This window comes from Biomphalaria glabrata, chromosome 11 (genome assembly GCF_947242115.1).
Source record: "Biomphalaria glabrata chromosome 11, xgBioGlab47.1, whole genome shotgun sequence".
NCBI lineage: Eukaryota > Metazoa > Mollusca > Gastropoda > Planorbidae > Biomphalaria > Biomphalaria glabrata.
In genome coordinates this window covers 24,276,101-24,295,205 of record NC_074721.1, presented here as the reverse complement: position 1 = coordinate 24,295,205, position 19,105 = coordinate 24,276,101, and the positions used below count along the sequence as shown (strand labels likewise).

Sequence of the window (19,105 nt, the reverse complement as noted above, 5' to 3'; positions counted from 1 at the left end):
TTAGAGATTAAGACATTCATTTCATAATTACGAATTATATATCCGTCAATAGTGACAAGTCTCAAAGACTACTTAGAGCTACCTATTTTAAATAGATTAGTCTGTTTTGTACTCATTATTAACTATATACGTCATCGGAACACCTGGTCGACATATTTAACAAATAGTTACGCTCTCAAATTCTCTACTAGCATTATTCTACTTTTTGTTGCTAGAAATGTAGTATAATCGTGTACAAGCAACAACGACAAATATTTTTTGTTCATAAATTCCTCCTTCATGAAGCTGATGAAGGTGGTCTATAATTTATCATTTCGTTTTGCTTGTAATGTTTCAATATTGCAAAAAGTCTTTCAAATATAATAACCAAATTCAGTACCCCGTAGCATATATTATTCTGATTTTTTTAAATGTGTAATTTCTTTTGAAAAAATCGCCAACCATTTAAGAGGAATCATCATCCCTTACCGCCCCTTGTTGTGATCTGTATACTATTTCGAATTTTTATAATTACTCAGGGAAAAAGAATTTGATGATGATGATGATACTTTATAAAAATTTATAAAAAAAAAATAGTAATAATGTTTTAGAAGTAATGATTTTTTAAAGCCTAGTAAAAAAAAAATATGGGTAGCCAACAGTTGTTAGATCTTGAGTGCCGCCCCTGCAATGAAAGGGTTAAGGGTACAGTCTATGCCATTACTGATTTTGTGTTCCTCCATTTTCGTTTGCACAGGTTGCCTCAAATGCCACGTGCAATTCTAGTGTGCCGCCTATGCAGCTTTCAAGTATCACCTCTTTCATAGTCAAAAACGCCGTCACTATTACGCTTTACGGGAAAAGGTGCTACCACTACCACAAAAACAATTCTCAGTAATGTCTTTCAATACCTTAGGAACATCTTCAAATGTTTATTTTACTCCGCCCATCATGCCCCCGTTATTCGTAAAATGAATGACTAACCAGAAATAAATGCAATTGATGCTCCAAGGCTACAAAGGTTGACTCCTATAGCAGTTGCTGTAAACCTTTCCTTTGGAGGAAACCAAATTGCTGACAAGGTTGCTATACCACCCATCGCCATGGGACCTGCCAGTCCATTCAGAAATTGGCCAATGTGAATTAAGCTGCATTAAAAACAAAAATATATAGATAAGTGTGGATGACTTGAAAGTTGTCAAACACTAAGGAGAATTATTTCGTTGTGTTGCTTTAAAACATTTTTTGAACTTTAGTCGATAAATTGAGTCCATTTAGAGCGCAAGGTGATTGGATTACAGTATATTTTAATTTAGGACAAAAACTTCGCATAACAAGTTTATGCTTTACTTATGTATATATAATTCATGAAACTGAAACACTTTGTCCAAAAAGTATTATTTATTTCTACACATAGATTTGTGTGACAGATTAAAAGAAGCAAGATTTAACTAGCTTAGCTTGTTATACTATGCTAAATATGTTTGCCTTTTTAATAAGAAAACAACAGATTTACAGTTATTTTAGCTTTTAGAAAAATGGAAAACTGATAGACCCTAGGTTCTTTGATAATTTTGTTTTTTGGGTTAGGGTTAGGGTTAGGGTTAAAACCCCCTTGGCTGTCACTAAAGTCCGTCTCCCCTCCCCGTGGTAAGGGGTTTCAAACTCATAACTCCAAAACCCCTGGTAGGGGGCTTTAAACTCAAATCCCCCTGGTAGGGGTTTTAAACTCAAAACCCCCAGGTAGGGGTTTTAAACTCGAAACCCCTTTGACTGCGCTGGGGTAAGTGATGGTTTAGTATTAAAATCTCACCTAAAATAAAAAAAATAAACAAAAGCAAAGCAAAAAATCAGTGACTAAAGTCCGTCTGTGTCCTAGCACCTACACTGTTCAGTATCATGTTCTCCGCTATGCTGATAGATGCATTCACAAATAGAGAAAACAACGGGATAAATATATCATACAGATTTGATGGTGGCCTATTCAACCCGAGGCGGCTTAAAGCAAAATAAAAAACAAATGCAGCAGTAATCAGAGACTTGCTATATGCTGACGACTGTGCCCTAAATGCCTGCTCTGAAAATGATCTGCAGAGCATCGTCAGTGACTTCTCAAGAGCATGCTCAGACTTTGGCCTTACCATTAATACAAACAAGACTGAAGTCTTATATCTACCTGCTCCTGGGAAAGCCTACTCGGATCCAAGCATCACTATAAATGGACAGGATATAAACGCAGTGGACAAATTCACATATCTTGGCAGCACACTCTCCAGAAACGGAAAAATCGATAGTGAAATTGACCTGCGTATCGCCAAGGCCAGTGCATCCTATGGCTGACTGTCTAAAAATGTCTGGAACAGACGAAGTATCACCACAAACACAAAGCTAGGGATCTATAGAGCCGTCATTCTCCCTACATTGCTCTATGCCTCAGAAACATGGACAGTGTACGGTAAACATGCAAAGAAACTGAACCACTTCCACATGACATGTCTGAGAAAAATACTAAATGTCAAATGGCAAGACAAAATACCAGATACTGAAGTCCTTCGAAGAGCGTGTCTGCAAAGCATCCACACAATCCTGATGCAGTCCCAGCTGCGATGGGCAGGTCACGTCTACAGAATAGAAGACCACCGCATCCCTAAACGACTCTTGTATGGCCAACTAAGCGAAGGAAAGCGCTCGCAATGTGGACAAAGAAAGCGCTTCAGGGACACCCTCAAAGCTTCTCTGAAGGCGTTCAGCATAGACCAAGGCACCTGGGAGACAGAGGCACATGACAGAGCATCATGGCGTCGCGCTGTGAAAACTGGCGCACAGGTTGCTGAGGAAAAAAGATCAACGCTGTAAGAAGAAAAACGCCAGAGAAGAAAAGCAAGGCAAACGACTCTAGCTCCAGCTGGAATAACCTGCCCAGTGTGCGGCCGAACATTCCGGGCTCACATAGATCTCACCAGCCACATGAGAAGGCATAAAACCCCAGTGCAAAGCCCTCAGCCCCCTGGATGACAAAGTGGTTATCATCGAACCACGATGGACGAACTATATATATATATAGGGGGTTTTAAACTCAAAACCCCCAGGTAGGGGTTTTAAACTCAAAACCCCATTGGCTGCGCTGGGGCAAGTGATGGTTTAGTATTAAAATATCACCTAAAATAAACAAAATCAAAGCAAAAAATCAGTCACTAAATTCCCTAAATTCCGTCTCCCCATTCCCCGTGGGGAGGGGATTTCATTTCGGGGGGGTTTGAAGCCCGAACCCCCCCCCCTGGCTACGCCCATGATATATATATATATATATATATATATATATATATATATATATATATATATATATATATATATATTATAAAGTAGAATGTGAGGGGTATGTATGTATGTATGTTACTTATAGACATCAAAACCGCTTGACCAATCTTGATAAAACTAGGCAGGAATGTTCCTTGGGTACCAACTTAGACCGTAGTGTATGTATTGTAGCCCTAAAACAAACTTAAGACCCTCAAAAAAAAATAAAGTTGTCCGACTCTATTACAGCTATAGTATTTTATGGATCTAGGCCATGTCTACAATGTTGACATGAGAAAAGATAGAAAGGATTTAGACCTAGATCTAATTTTAAGAAATACACTTTGCGCAGATAGTTTTTTACTTTGACACATGAAAAGACAAAAGAAGATCCTTTGATTTCATTATATAATAAAATTAACCTTCAATTTTGTGTTTCAAAAGCATTTTTTACATTAATTAGTTCCTTATATCTGTGACTACAGATTTCCTGACGAACATTCTTTCATTAGACAATACCGTAATGAATCGCGTACTAAAAATTAATTCGTTTAATTGTTTACTTTATAATCCCATCCCTAGATCTAAAACTCTAATTCAACTCTAAGATGATAAAACTTCTCTTCGCACAGATAGTTTTATACTGTAACACATAAACATATTAATTAAAGTCCATTCATTTCATATTTTGATCAAATAAACATTCAAATTTGGTTTTCTAAAGCTACACCCATTTACGACAGCTGCGAAGCTGTAATTGTTTATATAACATTGTTAGTTTAATTTCATGTAGATCTAGAATCTAAACAATTTGAATGCCACAGCAGTCTAGTCAATAAAAAAGACTATACACTTGGTAAGTTGGTTGTCACTTTGAGGCTGTGTTTCCCTAGATACTGTAGCCTGTAGTATTGACCTAGATACCGCGCCTTGATGAATGACGTGTTGTGAACACGTCTAATGTATATGTGTAGCTATGTTATCAGGTCTAAATGCGCATAATTAAATCTGAAAGAAAAAAGTCAATCCTATACTCTTAAGCGAGCAATTCTTGTATGTATGTATGTATGTATATATATTTATATATAAATTTTATTTCGAAAACGGCTCTTACGATTTTCTTTAAAATTTAAAGATATGTGCATATTAGTGAGTAAAAAAATTCTCAACTCATTGGCCACATCGGAAAAACTCGAGGTCAACAGTTATAGTGGTTTGAAAATGTCTCATTATCGAAAAATTAATTTTGGCTCAAATGTTTTATGAATGAAAATTTTCCATGACGTAAACGGGAAATACGCTGCTTACGTCACTAGGCTTACCGCAGTACACTAAAATATTTCTTTGCAAACAAAAACGAGTTTTAAAGAACTATTAGACCTAATTAAACATTTGCGCAACATCTTACTGTAGATTGATTTATTATAGAACTATGAAAGAGAAGTAATTAAATTAAATGTTCCGATGTATGATAAGTTATTGTGTTTTAAGTGCTTAATAAATTGTTTACTCTTTAATTGCGTTCCTTTGGATACATCAGCTGCGTGGAGTGGGGGGAAACGATGTGTGGGCGACAGCTGAAGCCCAGGCATTCATCTCATTTCACGACTGATGGAGGCCATAAAGATAGAGAATTGCGTAGAGCGGTGTAGATACCTTTTACTTTGTTGTTTATTTTGCTGGTGACCTCCAGCTGTCTCGTTCTGAGCCCGCATGCAACCATGTGCTCTCTTCTATGTCAGCTAAGGCAAGTTGGCGCCTAAGCTGGTCTTTTAAGCGTTTCGATGTTACGTCGACCACTTTTTTAGCTCACCAAAAAAGACTGTTTTTGGCATGCGTTCGTCTGAGATTCGTCTCCCATACAGGATACTGCTCTGTCCAGCATAACTGTCGGACTTAAAGAATTCCCTCTATACAAAGGCCGCGGATACACATTTGAGACCAAAAGAAAATCTGCTTCGCAGCTGTCGTAGATGAGTGTAGCTTTAGAAAACCAAATTTGAATGTTTATTTGATCAAAATATGAAATGAATGGACTTTAATTAATATGTTTATGTGTTACAGTATAAAACTATCTGTGCGAAGAGAAGTTTTATCATCTTAGAGTTGAATTAGAGTTTTAGATCTAGGGATGGGATTATAAAGTAAACAATTAAACGAATTAATTTTTAGTACGCGATTCATTACGGTATTGTCTAATGAAAGAATGTTCGTCAGGAAATCTGTAGTCACAGATATAAGGAACTAATTAATGTAAAAAATGCTTTTGAAACACAAAATTGAAGGTTAATTTTATTATATAATGAAATCAAAGGATCTTCTTTTGTCTTTTCATGTGTCATGCAACCATGTGCTCTCTTCTATGTCAGCTAAGGAAAGTTGGCGCCTAAGCTGGTCTTTTAAGCGTTTCGATGTTACGTCGACCACTTTTTTAGCTCACCAAAAAAGACTGTTTTTGGCATGCGTTCGTCTGAGATTCGTCTCCCATACAGGATACTGCTCTGTCCAGCATAACTGTCGGACTTAAAGAATTCCCTCTATACAAAGGCCGCGGATACACATTTGAGACCAAAAGAAAATCTGCTGCCGAGGACAGACGCAGACGCCAAAAGAAAATCTTAATCGAGCACCGCGGACAATGTGGCAAAATATGTAGGTCACAGCTGGGGCTGCGTAGCCACGGGAAATACTGAAATCCTCCATAATTTTCGGACTCGAAGATAAACCTTATTATTATTATTATTTTGCTGGTGAATTATTACCATGTGTTCATGCTTCGGTGTCTACTTTCCCATATCAAAACAAAGGAAATGTTCATAACACAGCTTCTCCACGCCTTACTTGCTCACACTAAACATGATATCCATCTAGCGGTCAACGAGTTTGCGTACGCTGCAGCCTCTTTTGATTTAACTATAAACCTCGGTAAAAAGCTTGGAGTTAGGGCGTGGTGACAGAAGGCCCAGGAGAAATCTGAATGGAAATCTGTAAAAGTAGGCCATATTCCTTCATGGGCTGTAGCACCTCTGGGATGGATGGATGGCAAAAGCCGGTATGAACTTCTTATAGTCCGACAGTTAGGCTGGGCAGGGCACGTATACCGTATGTGGACGAACAAATTGTTCGGCGTAAAAGAGGTGTCCCACGGAAACGTTTCTTTAGAAAACTAATGCAATTACTTAAGTCTATTAAGAAAAAATGCGCCATTTTACTCTGTCACAAAGTGCCTGTTTTACCCTATAACGTAGAGATTTACGTCACTTGATGTTTCGTACTAAAGCCATAATGAATATATACTAATTCCATAATTAAATGTCTGAACGTAACCATCTAAGAAGTTACACTGCAAAGATTTTCTTCCAAGCCAATAATAGTAGGCCTACAATAGTTTTACGTAAAAAATGGATTGCAAAACTATAAGACGGATGTGAGCTGTGGTTTGTCTAGACTTTAAGAGGACTTAAGAGACTTTATATTTAATCGCCACGTACAATTACATTTAGAACTAACAGAACACTAAAGCAGCTCTTCAGATTAGTAGTCTTTATCCGATCGTTCCCTGCCTCATCGTGGCGCCCGCGTGGAAACGGCCATTAGAGGAAGTGGCTAGGCGAAATGGGTAGCAACACAAGACTCCCGTGGGGATGCCCACGGGTAGACGAGAGTCCATCCATTGCACGGGCGGGGTTGTAAAAAAGTCCCCACGAACACGTCACACATCCATGCGCTGTTCCTCAAAGGGACCGTTACATCAATGGCGGTTCCCGCACAGCTAGCTTGGTACAGCGAAGGAAAATGGCGGAGGCTCCCGGTGCCCTCGGCCTTCGGCCATGTGCAGCCAAGCATGCGTCGGGACCAAAGGCATTGGAAACAGCAATGTTTTACATAGGCATTGACTCGGGTCTCTCTCAAACAGAACTGTGTTCTCACAGGTTTTTTTTTTTACTGTTTGGCGTCCAAACAGGGTTTTTTTCAAACTTATATATATATTTTATTTCGAAAACGGCTCTAACAATTTTCTTTAAAATTTCACGGTATGTGCATAATAGTAAGAAAAAAAATCTCAACTCATTGGCCACATCGGGAAAACTCGAAGTCGACCGTTATATCGGTTTGAAAACGGCTCATTATCAATATTTAATTTTTGCTAGAATGTTTTATGAATGAAATTTTCTATATGAAGTCAATGGGGAAAAACTTGACACCGCTTACGTCACTAAGCTCACAGCAGTACACTAAGACATTTCTTCGCAAACAAGAAAAAGTTTTAATGATTCAATTGGCGTAATTAAACATTTGCGCACCATCTTATTGTACCTTGATCTATTATGAAACTATGGAAGAAAAATAATGAAACTAAATATCTTTATGTATGATTAGTTATTGTGTTTTAAAGGCTTTATAAATTGTTTACACTTTAATTGCTTACACCTGTAGGTAGCTTTTACTTTGTTATTATTTTGCTGGTGAATTATTGCAATGTGTTTAAGCTTCGAAGTCTACTGACTGTCCCATTATCTATGCCTTACTTGCACAACCAGGGCCAGCCCTAACATTTGGGGGGCCCTATTTGAAATGGATTGCGCGCGGACCAGTAAGGGTAGGGATAAGGCTAATGAAAATAAAGGTTTTGTATTAGAAAATAAATGCGTATTTGCATTACATTTTTATTAAATGAAAACTGACGATGCTGTTTTTTATATCACGCGTAGGACTGGCGTTTACCATTTTGATTGACACCCCAAAATGATAATTTTGTCTTTTTAAGGACATTTTTATGAGTTTCAGGAGATTTCAAAACAAGGAGACCACGGGAACCCTATTATAAATTATAATGGTTTAATTTAATAATTTACACCTAGAATCAGCCCGGGGCTTTTGAACCCTCAGGGTCCACTGCGGCAGCATAGGCCTAAGGCTGGCCCTGATATTATCCAGCTCGAAATCAACGAATTTTCATCACGCTGCTTCTTTCTTTTTTGGTTAACCTATAAACCTCGGTAAAACAGAAGTCATGTTCCAGAAGTCACCCAATAAAACCTACTCAGCCCAAAGATCACCGCGCATAGACTTCCCTTAAAATGGTAGATAACTTTACATTATCTGGGAAGCATAGTATCAAATGACGCATTGCTCTAAAGAGAGGTTGATATCAAATGAGATCAGGGATAGTCGTGCTTTTGGACGCCTCCCAGCGAGAGTGTGGTGAAATAAATCGGTCGCCTGTCTTTAAAAATCATTGTCAACCACCGATTCTCTCAACCCCTCTATGTGGATCTGAGATATGAGTACTTTATAGAAAGCAACTAAGACCTCTTGAACGACTTCACCAAAGACCGCAATACAAACAGCGATATTCTTGCAAAATGGTATGAAATTCTTATAATCCGACAGTCACGCTTTGCAGGGCACTTATTCCGTATGGGAGACGAACATATTTCGGCAATCTTTTTTTTTTAGTAAGCTGAAAGGTTGTCGGAGTAACAGAAATGCCACACAATAACGCTTCTTTAGAATACTAACGCGATGTTTTTAAGTCTCTTAGAAAAAATGCGCGATTTTACTTTGTTACTAGGAGCACGTTTTACACTAAAATGTAGAGATTTTGCATCACTTGATGATTCTACTAAAGCCATAATAATAGGCTTGTTTTCAGTCCGAAAATTAGTGAGGAATGCAGTATTTCCCGTGGTTGCGCAGCCCCAGCTGTGACCTACATACTTTGCAACATTCAGAGCAAGCAAAACCATTGTCTGCAGATAGTCGATTTAGATTTTCTTTTCGCCGTCTGCGTTTTTCCTCGGCAACAGATTTTCTTTTGGTCTCAAATGTGTATCCCGCGGCTTTCGTGAGTGACCTCCAGCTGTCTCGTTCGGAGGCCGCATACAACCATGTGCATTCTTCTATGTCAGCCAAGGAAAGTTCACGCCTAAGCTGGTCTTTGAAGCGTTTCCGTGGGGCGCCTCTGTTACGTCGAACACCTTTTAGCTCACCAAAAAAAAGACTGCCTTTTGCATACGTTCGTCTCCCATACCGGATACGTGCCCTACCCAGTGCAACTTTCGGACCATAAAAAGTCCGTCTATACTGTCCATACCGGCGTTGGCAAGGACATCGCTGTTTGTAGTGCGGTCCTGCCACCGTATGTCCATGATGGAGCGCAAACATCTTTGGTGAAAGTACTCAAGAAGTCTTAGTTGTTTTCTGTAAAGTGTCCATGTCTCAGAGCCATAATGAATATATTAATTGCAATATTAAATGTCAGAAAGTAACCATTTTAGAAGTTACACTGCAAAGATTTTCTTCCAAGCCTAAAATAGCCCAATAGTTTTACTCGAAATAAGCAATGTAAAACGTTAAGTCGTAAGCTGTGGTTTTCTATAGGCCTACTGTTTGGGGGACTTTCTATTCTAATCGCCATGTACAATTACATTGAGAACTGACAGAACAAAAAAGCAACTCTTCGGATTGATAGTCTTTACCCGATCGTTCATTTTCGTAATTACAACAATATTCCCAATATGACTTCGGGTATATATTCTTTCTTAACAAATAATACATACGAGCGAGGCTCGGTCACCTTATATTGCCTTTATAATGCGTTATATTATGACCTCTGGCGTTAATTTCATTCATATCACTACGCAGGCGCGACTTATGGAAAAGTGTGTCAAAAGGCTAAAGCTATTCTCGCATTTAGAGCGAACGATTTTATGTAAAAAAATGTTTTGTAAACTCAAATTTGAAGGTTAATTTTCATTAAATAATTAAATGAATAGACAATAATTTGTATGTTCGTGTGTAAAATTACAAAATTATGTTTTCTTAAATGAGAGCTAATTTAGATTTAGCATCTCTGCGCATGCGTGACCTCTCCGTCTTTCATCATTTAGACACAGCATGTAAACATGGCCTAGATCCATAAAATACTATAGCTGTAATAGAGTTGGTCTTTTTTTTTTGAGGGTCTTAAGTTTGTTTTAGGGCTACAATACACACACTACGGTCTAAGTTAGTACCCAAGGAACATTTCTGCCAAATTTGATCAAGATTAGTCAAACGGTTTTGATTTCTATTCGTCACATACATACATACATACATACATACATACATACATACATACATACATACATACATACATACATACATACATAGGCCTACATACATACATACATACATACATACATACATACATACATACATACATACATACATACATACATACATACGCCTTACTTTCTACTTTATATATATATACTAGCCTGACATTACCCGCGGCCTGCGGGTCTTAGTTTGTGTTTACTAATGTAGTGGATTGGATTTAGATGTATGTTAATTTAGCTAATGATCCTTTCATGTTTTTCTCTTTCGCTACGAAAATAAAATTAATTTTGCGAAAATTGGTTTACCCGGGCCGATACATTCATATCTATTAAAAACGAAAGGAGCGATAGATGAATTGGATATAAAGTACAATTAAAACGGGTTTACCCGATTTGTTAAATGAATGGTAAGTAAGTCAGGACGTTCTGAATTCTCAGATATAAGGAACGAATTTACGTAAAAATGCTTTTGAAACACAAATTTGAAGGTTAATGTTATTAAATAATGAAATCAATAGACTATATTTTGTATTTTCATGTGTCAAAGTAAAAAGCTATATGTGCAAAGTGTAGTTCTTAAAATTAGATCTAGATTTAAATCCTCTCGATCTTTTCTCATGTCATTGTAAACAAAGCCTAGATCCATTTAATACTATAGCTTTAATAGAGTCGGTCAACTTTTTTTTTGAGGGTCTTAAGTTTGTTTTAGGACAACAATACATACACTACGGTCTAAGTTAGTACCCAAGGAACATTTCTGCCAAGTTTTATCAAGATTGGTCAAGCGTTTTTTTATTTCTATGCCTAACATACATAAATACATACATTCGCCTTACTTTCTACTTTATAAAGTATATATATTGTTATAACTCTGCCATGCGCACAGCAATCCAGGCTAATGCAAAAGGTGTGCACTTCTAGAAACCAAAATAGGAAGGATGTTTACATTACAAGAAGAACGATTTCCGCTCAAGTCGAGAGCCGAAGTGAAAAGACTGTAGACTGTGCTAAAGATAGATGTTGTTATAATGTATTTGCGATGTCCTTTGAATAAACATCGTTGCCTCGTTGAGTTGCCTCCCTTAAGTTATTACAATATATATATATATATATATATATATATATAGTTCGTCCATCGTGGTTCGATGAAGACCACTTTGTCATCCAGGGGCTGAGACCTATGTGAGCCCGTAATGTTCGGCTGCACACTGGGCAGGTTATTCCAGCTGGAGCAGCTAGTGTCATTGGCTTTGCTTTTCTTATCTGGTGTTTTTCTTCTGCTAGCGTTGTTCTCTTTTCCTCAACTCTAGATTAGTCTAGATCTAGATCTATGTCTAGCTCAAGATCTACTTTATACTTTAACATATGAATATACAAAATTAAGTCTATTCATTTCATATTTTAATCAAATATATGTAGGCATACAAGCAAATTTATTATTTGAAAAAATGGAGTTAGGTCGATTAGCTATTTTGATAGCTTCATTCATACTAAGTTTACATTCACGCATTCGCTTTACTTATAGCATTATTATTTCGTTTAATTGATTACAAAACACTCTCAGTGACTGTCGTGAATTAGCTTATTTGATATTGCGACAGTGATACGCAAATTAAGACCCGCGTGCCGCGGGTAGTATATGTCTAGTTTAATAATAAAAAATTATCTTTACAGTATTTTTTAATGTGTTCTTTATCTCTGAAATACTCAAAATGAATCAAAATGGCGATGTCACATCCCCCTTGAGCGCCCCTGTGTTAACTCTGTGTGCATTTGATATTACATTGTTTACCCTATCTCTCCGAGGTCTCTGGTTCAGAAATTCATTACCCCAGAGTATTATATATGGACTAATCTTCCACGCTTTTTTTTCAATAAGTAAATGAAGTTGTATGTCTGTTGCAGTTTGCCAAGTTGCCCTTTTTTGAAAGCTTTACAATCACTCCTTTTTGTCAGTCATCAGGGACTTTAGAAGTTCGCGAACTTGGCAGACTGCAACAACTGGAGGGGCATTACTCTTCTCCCTGTCCAGGGAAAAGTTTTCAGCGCTGTTTTGTTGAGACGGCTTCAACAGTCTGTAGATGAGAGGCTCCGAGAAGTTCGCCAACAGAGGTTTATAAGATCAGTCATTCTGTTAACAATGCACTGCCCCCCATATTTTAGCATTTCTGCTGACACCATGTCTAGTCCTAGTGCTTTGTTGTTCTTTAACACAGTAATGGCAATTGTAACCTCCTCTTCAGTTATTTGGTCTGTCTTGACCTTGAGATCATTGTCCGGAGAGGAGTAAGATTGGTTAAGGGTCTCTTTAAAGTGCTCTACCCATCTTGCATCCTGTTCTTTTTTCGTTAGCAAAGTTTTGCCTTGCTTGTCTTTTATCGGTGCTCTTTGCTCCAGTGAGATCTCGGACAATACTATGGAGAGTCTTTGTGTCATTTATGCATGCAGCTGCTTGTGCCTCTTGACCCTTTTGTTCAATCCAGTCCCGTTTATCTCGCCGACAGCTTCTCTTTACTTTCAGATCTTCTTCCCCATAGGTTTCTTCCGCTAGGCTGCGATCCTGTGTTTCATTTTTCTGGTCTCGTCTACGTTTGGCATCTTTCCTCTCATCGACTCCATGTTCTGTCTTGTATGAACCTCGCCTCCTTTCGATGACTATTTCCGCGCATTCAATTGTGGTATCTCTGAAGTTGATCCACTCTTCTTCAAGGTTCAGTATATCTGCAAGAGTCTCAAAGCGGTTCTTTAGTTTCAATTGGAACTGTGCTGCAATATTGCATTCTTTGAGTTTGTCTACATTAAATGGGCGAGGTCGTGTGGCTCGTTTTGGTCGGCGTTTCAGTCGAAGATTACATTTGCCACTGACAAGGTAGTGGTCTGGGCTGATATCCGCTCCTCTGCGAGTCCGCACGTCTAATAGAGATGACCTCCATCGTTTGGAGATGAAAATGTAATCTATCTCGTTGAATGGTTCTCCATTTGGTGATCACGATGTTTTTTGTATTTGTTTGTACTTAAAATGTGTGTTTCCAATTGAAAGGCTGTTGCAGATGTACAGAGAGAAATCAAGCGCTCGCCATTATCACCGATGTTTTCTGCAGAGCAATATGATCCCATTACGTATTCAAAGCCAGTTTGGATGGAATTGATTTTGGCGTTAAAGTCTCCCATCAGTAGAATTAGGCCATGACTGTGTGGTGGACCATCAAGTGGGGTTTGAAGTTGATTATAGAAATTATCTTTGATGGTATCTTCTGCATCCTCTGTAGGAGCATATACTTGGATGGTAGTAATTTTGATTTGGTTTTCTTGGAGTCGAGCTGTAATGATGCTATTTTAGACATGATGATGCCTACACCACCAATATGTTAGTATCGTGTCCTGAATATAGGCCTATTATGGTCTTGCCATCATTAGTTATTATTTGTAAGTCCATTATTTGGGCTTTCAATTTTAATTTCAGAAAATGATTTAAAACCATTTTTCTATTGACAATAAAAAAAGTACATAGAATTAAATAGCATATTAAAATCAATATATTGTTTGGTCCATTATTTGGGCTTTCAACTTTAATTTCAGAAAACGATTTAAAACCATTTTCCTATTGACAATTTTAAGAAGTACGTAAAATAAATAAAATGTTAAAATCCATCATTTATTAGGTCCATCGATATAAACTAGGATATTAATTAACCTTAGCCGTCATCGTGACTTTAAAAGTAGCTTGTAACATGTAGGCCAATTTATTTATTAAAATATAAGAGCATGTTGATTTACTAAATACTAAAGGTTCTTGCTTAATTTACATGAAAAAAAAAGCTCCGTAAAGCTTAGTAAAGTATTTTCATATCGCTTTCTTGTGATATGTAAAAGATTTATCTAGATCTAGTATTATTTCATCTCCTACTGCCATAAATCTTCCTTTCTTTTATTAACTCTCTGCCTAATTGTATAATGCTGATTTGGATAAAACTAAAATGCACACAAAATAATTGTAGAAATTCTGTTACATCATGGAACAATACTAAAGGAACGATGACTTAAAAACAGGTCTTTGCGCATCCTGTCTGCGCATCCTGCACTGTATTTTAAAAAAAGACAAAGAAGGATTTTAAGCCTCAAACGCGCGCGATTTACCCGTGTTGATTAGAAAATGTTTTTTTTAGCTCTTTTTAAAAAGAGTCTTAAAAACTTCATCCAATTTCAGACTTGTTATGGTAGATATATTTTTGTGGGTAAGAGATCATCACAAAATTATTTTATTTTTGATCATCCTACTCAAAATTATAAGTTTTCAGGGATTCCAGCTTTGGGCTTTTTCTACTAGACTAGTATTACTTTAGATAACGGCATTTTATTTCTTTGTAAACACTGTAGATCTGTTTCTTTAAGGAAAATGCCTAGATCTATTTTCTATTTTTAAATATGCCCAGATTAATAGTACTTTATTACATGGTTTTAAGTAGCATCATATATTAGATGTATTCTAGGCTCACAAATATCGTCAAAAAAGCATACTAGATCTGATAGGCTATCGGTACATTAATTAGGTAGATTTACACGTTGATTTCAATTGATTATTTTTTAATTTAGTCTAGAACTAAAATGTCCATTTCTAATATCGTAAAGATATAGATAGTTGAGTTTGACTTTTATAAACATTAGTAAAAATAAAATAGCATCTAAATATACTTTCTGCGAATAAGTCTACTTTCAATAGACCTAATAGGCTTAATTTTTTTTTTCATAATCTAGATTTTTAAAAATCTCTTAATACTATATATAGATTTTAGATTAAAAAAAAAATAATTTTTAAAAAAAGTGTCTATCGCACGTTTATTAACTTCGTTTACATTTACGTAGGCCTACGTTTTTGTATTAATTACTGTGGACTGTTCTTATGCAAATATGAATTAAACTAATGAGAGATAGGTATGACATTCTGTATGGATTTCGAGTTTTTTTGTAAATGTATATAAGTAGGCCTACGTTTATAAGTAGCGCATAAAAAAATAACCAGATCTAGTAGAAAATACTAAACATGAACTTTACTAAACGAACGGCAACTTCAAAACAGAAGCATCTACTTAGAGTGAATTTGACGCAAAGGGTGGTCAAAAATAAAATCATTTGTGATAATCTCTTACATTAATAAATTATATCTACCACAACAGTTTGTCTGAAAATGGATAAAGTTTTAATCGATCTGTTTATAAAAAGCTAAAAAACATTTTCAAATCAACACGGGTAAATCGCACGCGTTCGAGGCGTAAAATCCTTCTTTATCTCCTTCATTTTATTTTGTAAGCATTGCAGGATGCGCGAGAACATGCGCAAATAACCTGTTTTCTATATGGCTTTGTAAGAAAACGTCGAAGACGTTGTTCCTTTAGTGTAGTTCCATGGTTACATCTAGACATATTAACCAATTTTTTGCAGAAAAAAAATCTGAGTAGAAATTTCGCTGTTTTCAGTCACTAATGTAAATTTTAAAAAACTGCCTAATTGTATTTTAAGAGTATCATCCGTTTGTAATGATTTTTTAATGGTTTAGTTATACTACAGTATCGCATTTTAGTTCGTAATTCTTAATAAAATGTTATTTAAAAAAACAATTGGTTTGGGGCCTTTGAAACCGTTGTTGAGGTAAAGAATACACACCTAACCAACTTTAAAAATATATTTGAAATACTTATAGTTTGTTTATTTACATTAAATAGAGTTTAATTATAGATACATGATGAATGTAAAGAACAAAAAAATCATTTTTTTAGTTAAATTTCAACATTCTTATGGTAAACATGTATCTTAAAGATATAGAGCAAGAGAAAATAATCTATAATATATTTCCAAGTTACCACTGACTGAGACTGATTCATTGATTACGAAATCTCTTAAACTGTCGAATGTATACGCATGAAATTTCGTATACAGGTTTCTTTTACTCCCTAGGTGCTCACTAAGAACGGTTTTTGACAGAATCGTAACCTTGACCGCTTTGTATTTTACTTTCGGTGTTTCCCTAAAAGGCCGAAATCTACATAAAAAGCATTTTAACAAATCACACAAATTCCGTATTTTTTTTTACTTAAGCCTACATATTTTTTATATGCCTTAAGTCATTTTCACTTTCTTTCAGACGCGGTCTAAATGAAAACAAAACTAATCTTAATAGTATTTTAAAAAATGTTCTTATGATTTGTAGGGTTTAGATAAAATGTTTCAAACTAAACATAGATGCTAGATTCAAAATCTGAAAAGTGTTTGTAATCAATCGGAGGATCCCTTTAGACGCTGACTAAATAAAAAAAAACGTATTCTAGTACGTAGCATTAAAATGATAAATCTAGATCTAGATCTATTACCGTTTCTCTAAATTCAAAATTCAAAATGTGCCAAATAAACGATTACAATAAGAAAATCAAATTGATATTTCTTTTATAACAAGCTAAATGTAGAAAGTGGAAGATGAATGCAGCATTCAATCCGAACCTTCGGAAAATACTTTTTTAGCAGCCCCCGAAAGGGAAATAGACGCTATTAGTTTTGTGTGATTTGTCTGTCCGTCCGTCCGTCCCGTTTAGATCTCGTAAACTAGAAAAGATATTGAAAATCCGACATCATGATATTTTAGACCTTTTAAAGTTCTGATGCAACGGCTACTTTTTTCTTTTCCGAAAGGGAACATTTAAATTTTTAAAATCAACTATGCAAGCAGTTTTTTCATAAAAATATACCATTCACTATTAATAGTAACAAACAAGGGAGGCTTTTAAGTAAGGGAGATGACTATTTACAATATTTATAACACATTTATGAAAACCGTTTTAGATTTTTTGTCAAAAAATATTTTTTTTACAAATGTATTGCTAAGTTAATACGTTCTATCATACTGATTACTATATTTAATATGAATATAAGTGGGACATAATTTTAAACAACAATTATTTTGTGGTTTTTCATATTATCGCGTCAACTGTCGCGCTGCCACATTTACACAGAACACTAATCTAAGGATTTTTTTTTCACGTAAATGTATTTTTTCCTTGAGGCTTCGAATAAGAGATTGACCCCTTTACTAAACAATTAGATCAATTAGATAATCATTAAATCACATCAGTTAGGCCAGGTTCACATCAAACGTTACCTTCACTTTCACCTATCCCTTGGTCTGCTGGACCGTTGGGTCAATCTTCTTTATCCATTCTTCTCTGTCATTTGCCTTTGAATGATATTCTTTCTGAAAATATTGAAACCTGCCTTCTTACCTGCCTGGGTGGACCACTTCGGGGGCCGATTTTGAGTTTGTGTTTCCACACAAACTGTCTTTGTAATCTTGTTTTTTCTTTTTATGGGAATAAAACCAACGGCATGAAGAAATGTATGCGGTGTCTAATGAAATATAAATAGATTAAATTGAAGCCGAAGAAAAGTCATATATTGTACGAAAGACTTTTTGCTGTTGGTGGGGAGGGGGGGGGAGCGGATTAGTAAAAGTGATACTAGAATTCACGGAACAAAAATATGAGTGCGTGTATGTATTTAGAATCGGGTCTTTTCAAATCAAGTCAAGAGTCAAAAGAGAAATTACGAGAAATTAACATGCCGTTAGAAAAAAAATGGGGTTTTCTAGAGAACGAAAGAGAGAGAGAGAGAAGGAAAGTTAGAGCGGGCCGTGAAATTTCATTGTAACAATTATATACTAATTCACACGCTAAAAAATAAAAGCATGTTAGGTTGATCTTTAAAATGTGGCCCGTTTATTAAAATTGAAAAAAAAATAAGGCGGTGTTCCTGTCATAATAAACACTATAAAGCATATAAAAAATCAACTGACGAAGCAGGTGTGTACTGCTAGTTGTGTTATTATTATAGGTCTATGAGATGAGTTTCTTTTTATAACATGCTTAAATCCGTCCCGGAACCCACTGTGTGAGCTTAAAGCGCTCCCCTGGATACCAGCTTATTAAAAGGGGGGGGGGTGCTACTTGGTTTTTCGTTTTGGGGAGGGTGCCAATGGCAAAAGTTCGAAAAAAAATGAGGTAGGATAATTATTACTAATAATACCTAAACTACTATTATAGTTATATGCCATTCCTTCAAATAAAATGCTGAATTTTACAATCAACTTCTACTTACATTGTGGCTGCTGTTGTCTCAGAAGTAATGACTCTAAAACAAGAGCCGATAGCAACCAGCAACATACTTGGCACAGTCGCCCAACGTAATCCTGATTGGAGACAAATTTAAATTGTAGATCCCATTAAAAAATTTCATTCTGACATGCTTTATAAATGTTATCGTTATTGTTATCTATTCATTCGTACGTGCCCTGCCCAGCCTGACTGTCGGACTATAAGAAGTTCATACCGGCTTTTGCCATCCATCCATCCCAGTGGTGCTACAGCCCGTGGAGGGATATGGCCTGCTTTTACACATCCCTCCATTCCATCTCCACGCCCTAACCCCAAGCTTTTTACCGAGGTTTATAGTAAAATCAAAAGAGGCTGCAGCGTACGCAAACTCGCTGACCGCTAGCTAGATATCATGTTCAGTGTGAGCAAGCAAGACTTAGAGAAGCTGTCCTCGGCAGCAAATTTTCTTTTGGTCTCAAATGTGTATTCGCGGCCTTTGTATAGAGTCCGACAGTTACGTTGGACAGAGCAGTATCCTGTATGGGAGACGAATCTCAGACGAACGCATGCCAAAGGCAGTCTTTTTTGGTG

The 19,105-nt window shown here is 36.4% G+C and overlaps 1 protein-coding gene across 5 annotated transcripts in view; it reads right to left on the bottom strand.

Moving 5' to 3' along the window:
- LOC106079457 (solute carrier family 49 member 4-like) overlaps positions 1-19,105 on the bottom strand; it is a 206,223-nt gene that overhangs the window by 122,494 nt on the left and 64,624 nt on the right. For 4 of the 5 annotated variants that reach the window (XM_056004138.1, XM_056004140.1, XM_056004141.1 and 1 more), the window contains 2 exons: positions 18,519-18,609; positions 964-1,127 (listed from right to left, as the gene is read on the bottom strand). In XM_056004138.1, coding sequence (XP_055860113.1) covers positions 964-1,127; positions 18,519-18,609 — 255 coding nt within the window. The remainder of the gene's footprint in view (positions 1-963; positions 1,128-18,518; positions 18,610-19,105) is intronic. The other variant, XM_056004143.1, reaches the window with a different exon arrangement.